This window comes from Vigna umbellata, chromosome 9 (assembly GCF_029865625.1).
Source record: "Vigna umbellata cultivar VRB3 chromosome 9, Vumbellata_1.0, whole genome shotgun sequence".
NCBI lineage: Eukaryota > Viridiplantae > Streptophyta > Magnoliopsida > Fabales > Fabaceae > Vigna > Vigna umbellata.
This window is the reverse complement of record NC_142173.1, coordinates 37068727-37073777: the sequence shown is the minus strand read 5'-3', so window position 1 is coordinate 37073777 and position 5051 is coordinate 37068727. Positions and strand designations below refer to the sequence as shown.

The 5051-nt window shown below is 43.2% G+C and overlaps 1 protein-coding gene across 1 annotated transcript; it reads right to left on the bottom strand.

Annotated features, from left to right (window-relative positions):
* Window positions 1-246: 246 nt before the first annotated feature.
* On the bottom strand, window positions 247-3404 carry LOC148193410 (uncharacterized). Its single transcript, XM_088099416.1, has 3 exons — window positions 2170-3404; window positions 363-1341; window positions 247-267 (listed from the first exon to the last, which is right to left on the bottom strand). The coding sequence occupies exons 1-3, from the start codon at window positions 3402-3404 to the stop codon at window positions 247-249; spliced, it is 2235 nt and encodes a 744-aa protein (XP_087955542.1).
* Window positions 3405-5051: the final 1647 nt, after the last annotated feature.

The following is a 5051-nucleotide window of genomic DNA, read 5'->3' as shown; positions in this document are numbered from 1 at the left end:
CGTGCAATGTCACTCTTCATACCAGGCCACCAGAAGGATAAATGAAGGTCTTGATACATCTTAGTCATGCCAGGATGCATGCTAAGACGGCTATGATGTCCCTCCTCCATTATAATCCGCTTCAGCTCACTGTCATTTGGAATGCACGTCCTATCCATGTAACGCAATAGGCCATCCGTTCCAACATTGAATTCTTTGGCTTGATCCGAACCGAGCACGCTCAAGATCTTCACCAGTCCTTCATCCTCACGTTGCTTCATCCGAATTCTATCAAACACATCACTGGAAATTCTAAGATTACAGCATCTGATAACGTCCGTTCCCAAGTCGAACTGCAACCTTAGATCTCTAAAGCTTTCCACCAAATTCAGCTCCTTCACCATCATTGCAGAGACCCTTACAGCCTTCCTACTCAAAGCATCAGCCACCACATTAGCTTTTCCAGGATGATACAACAGTTCGAATTCATAATCCTTCAAGAATTCAAGCCACCTCCTTTGCCTCATATTTAATTCCTTTTGATAAAAGAGGTACTTGAGACTCTTGTGGTCACTAAACACTTGGAACGTTGCACCATACAGATAATGCCTCCAGATTTTTAATGCAAACACGACTGCTGCTAGCTCCAAATCGTGTGTGGGGTAATTCTTCTCATGAATTTTTAACTGCCTGGAAGCATATGCCACTGCCCTTCTTTCCTGCATCAGTACACAGCCCAAACCTTGATAGGATGCATCACAATATACTTCAAAAGGTTTAGCCGTGTCTGGAATGACCAACACAGGAGCACTCGTTAATTTCCTCTTTAATTCCTGGAAGCTCTCCTCACATCTATCTGTCCAAGCAAACGGTTGATCCTTTCTGGTGAGGTAAGTCAGAGGGGCTACTATCTTAGAAAATCCTTCAATAAACCGCCTGTAGTAGCCCGCGAGTCCCACAAAGCTCCTAATCTCCGTGACAGAACGTGGACTCTCCCAATCCAGCACTGCCTTCACCTTGGCTGGATCTACTGCAATACCACCAGCAGAAACAACATGCCCCAAAAATTGGATCTCCTTCATCCAGAATTCACACTTTGAACGCTTGGCATACAGCTCTTTCTCCCTCAACACGCTCAAGACAATTCTCAAATGGTCTTCATGCTCTTCAAAGCTCTTGGAATAAATGAGGATATCATCAATAAACACCACAACAAACTTATCCAAGTACGGTCTAAAAATTCTGTTCATGTAATCCATGAAGATTGCAGGTGCGTTTGTCACTCCAAAGGGCATCACCACATACTCATAATGACCATATCGAGACCGGAAAGCAGTCTTCTGAATATCCTCCTCTTTCACTCTAATTTGATGATAGCCCGAACGTAAGTCAATCTTAGAAAACACACACGCACCATGCAACTGATCTAGAAGATCGTCTATCCTTGGCAGTGGATACTTGTTCTTGATGGTCAGCTTGTTAAGTTGCCTATAATCAATGCATAGCCGTGAGCTGCCATCCTTCTTCTTAACCAACAACACAGGTGCTCCCCATGGTGAAGCACTTGGACGGATAAACCTCTTGTCCATCAATTCTTCAATCTGTTTCTTGAGTTCGGCCAACTCAGCTGGTGCCATTCTGTATGGTTGAACCGAGATGGGTGCAGCAGTGGTTACCAAATCAATTGTGAATTCTACCTCACGGATGGGAGGTAGACCAGGTACTTCATCCGGAAAAACATCTGGAAATTCATCCACTACTGTTCGTCCTCCACTGGTATCAACATTGGATGAACGCTCTATCTCATTGCCTTCATACGTCATGATAAGGAAACAGCTTGCTCCCTCCATGATGTCCTCCTTAAACTGCCCAAGAGTGATTGACAATTCTTCCTCTTCTTCATCTGGAAAGACTAACTCCTTCTTCCCACAATCAATGAGGATCCGATTGGTAGCCAACCAATCCATCCCCAAAATTACTTCTAAATCTTGCAGGGGTAAGCAAATGAGATTGACCTTATATCTACGCCCCTCAACTTCTATAGGACATCTTACACAAACTGTAGACGTCTTGATCCCACCAGCCGCTGGGGTTGACACCACCAGGTCAAACTGTAATTCACTCTCCACTATTCCCAGTTTCTCAACACACGCCTTCGAGATGAAGGAATGAGTTGCCCCCGAGTCATACAGTACACAGCAAGGCTTTCCATACAACATGCAAGTGCTGGTGATGAGTGTACCTGAACGAGCAGCTTCAGCACCAGTGATTGCGTACACCCTTCCTGTGGCTTGCGCACGTCCACCTCTCCCTTGTTGGGTTCTCCCAGTGTTCGGCGGCCTCATTGCCGCACTTCCTCCCATATTGCACTCGTTCTCCAAGTGGCCATTCTGTCTGCAACGAGTACAATATTTTCCTCCTGGCAACTGTGGACAAGCCCACCGATAGTGTGGTCCTCCACACTGATAACAGGTTAAGCTTCTCGGCTGTCCAGATTGGATAACAGTGACCAAAGCTTGTGATCCGCCAGAGGATTGAGTGGGACGAGTATATGGGGACCCTCTCACATTTGATGCACCTCTGGACAAAACCGGACCCCTACTCACTTGTTGTTTCTTATGTTGTTCGGCCTCAACAATGTTCTTCTCAAGCACCTTTGCTCTCTCAACCATAGCGGGGAAGGATCTGATACATAGGCAGGATATTAATACTTTCATATCACTCCTCAACCCGTTCTCAAACTTCCTGCATTGCCATTCTTCGCTGGTAGCCATGGTATTGAAACGGACAAGATGTTTGAATTTGTTGGTGTATTCTGAGACGGACATACTGCCTTGCACCAATTGAAGGAACTCCACCTCCTTAGCAAAGCGCACACTGTCTGGGAAATACTCTTCGTAAAATTTTGCTCTAAAAACCTCCCAATTAATAGGATTCTGCGCGTCAGTCAGGATGGCTTTCATGCTTGTCCACCAGTGACTAGCTTCACCAGTCAATAAGTATTCTGTAAAGGCCAACCGATTGTCATTTGGACACCTCTTCGCATCATAGATCCGCTCCATATCTCTAAGCCACTGATCCGCTTCATCAGGAAGTCCTTTTCCATTGAACTTTGCAGGGTGGTGCTGCAAGAAGCTTTCCAAACTCCATTCGGCATGAGGTGCAGCATTAGAAGAAGAGGCTCCTGGTGTGCCTCTAGCAGAGGTCAGCAGGTCCATCAACTGCCTCTGAGTTGCTTCAGAGCTGATACGTGAGGCCTCCAAACTATTCAGTGCTTCCTGGTTTTGCCTCATTAAGGCAGCGTTCTGTTCTATCAAAGTGGTGTTCTGTTGTTGAAGCCTGTCAATGACCGTCTCCAACATTCTGGTATTGTTAGAATTGTCAGCCTCGTTTGGCTGAGGTGGGGGAGGAAGTCTAGGCGCCATTCGTTTTCTGGATCAGAGAAAACGTAAGTTAGTTATGTTCAAGAGTTAAAAATAATAACTCATCAACACACAATAAGCACACAACGAAAGTATAGTGTACTCATAACCCTACATGTCCTTAAAAGAACAAAACTGCTCTGATACCAATAAATGTAACATCCCAATAAATAGTAATTACCATTAATCAGAACTAATCACATTTACAGAAATTACAGTGCAGTCTTAATATTTACAACAGCTGCTCAAAATTTAAAACTGAACGTACTACAATTATAGCGTTCAGGATCTATCAAAATTATAACAAATTCTGGATGAACAGTACTGCAAAACTATATACAGAACTTCCAAAATACAGTACAGAAAATCTAACAGCTACTACGGAACGAGCACTCTACTGCTCAGCTTTAACTTCAACTTCTACCAAGTTGGCATCCTCCAAATTTTCTTCTTCCAACATTGTTTCTAGAGGTGCCTCACCATCTGCTCACATCCACAACGGATGATCATTGCATTGACAAGACGGACATACAGAAACAGCAGACAACACAAGGAAAACGCAAGGGTAAGCTTAGGTAATTTAATTTATACAATCAACATATTTTAACATAGTAAATCAATCATACATTTCATACAACATTAGATATATTTTCTCGCATACAGTAGCTTATCCAAATTCTCATAATTAAAGACTGTCCGGACTGTATGAAGCCATGTATCTACAGGCGTTCTTGCACCCGGGTGGTGTGGTAACTGGGATACACTCAACAGCTGCCACCCGAGGTTAACCCTATCAGTCCAAAGTACTCAGTAGGACTAGGGCCTCCTGCCATTCCCACGCATGACCTACTCCCCTCTACATGAGGATGAGCACTCACGGAATATCAGGATGAACAGCCATCAGCAGCTTTACCATGGTCATACTACACTACTTCTCATATTCACATCATGGAGACGTTCCTCCTTGGAACGCTCATTCACAATCCAATCCCATAAAATTCATTCAAATACCATTCGCATATATTAACCAGTTCTCTTATTCACATTTTCATTCTATGTTCCACTCTCTAAATTTAAACAAAGTTTATCATTTAATAGATTCAGATGATTGTATTACAGTACACTGCTATCACGTTTCTGAACAAAAGAAACGCATCATTATTCATTCACAGACGTTGAGACAATTGACTAATTTAATTGAAATTGAGTCTAAAAGATCCAAATAATACTTAGGAAAATTCTAAGTATAAAGACTTGAGGTTAAATGAAAAGGACCATCACAGTTTAAATGATTTCAAATAAATAATCAGAGCATTAGTAAATTCGGAAACGAACACTGCCAGTCAAAGACCGAACGTTAATTAATAAATTGAACGAACGCTGTGAAGTTCGCTCACGAGCAATGATAAGGACGAGCGTTCAGTAGAAACTGAACCCTCCTTAGGACGAACGCTAGGTCAATGACCGAGCACCAAATAGAACGAACGCTCATCTGAACGGACTTTCGGTATCAGACCGAACGCTAACTAGGACGAACGCTCAATCTAAGACCGAGAGTTTCTTTGGACGAACGCTCAGTCTAATACTAAGCGCTGCTTATGACGAACGCTGGTAAACAAAACCGAACGTCCTAACTATACTTCAATTTAT

Coding starts and splice junctions, on each gene's coding strand:
- LOC148193410 (XM_088099416.1), bottom strand. CDS start 3,404: ATGGCGCCTAGACTTCCTCCCCCACCTCAGCCAAACGAGGCTGACAAT. Junction 1,342..2,169: donor GGAAAGCCTTGCTGTGTACT/GTATGACTCGGG, acceptor TCATCAAATTAG/AGTGAAAGAGGAGGATATTC. Junction 268..362: donor TGGTGAAGGAGCTGAATTTG/GTGGAAAGCTTT, acceptor TGTGTTTGATAG/AATTCGGATGAAGCAACGTG.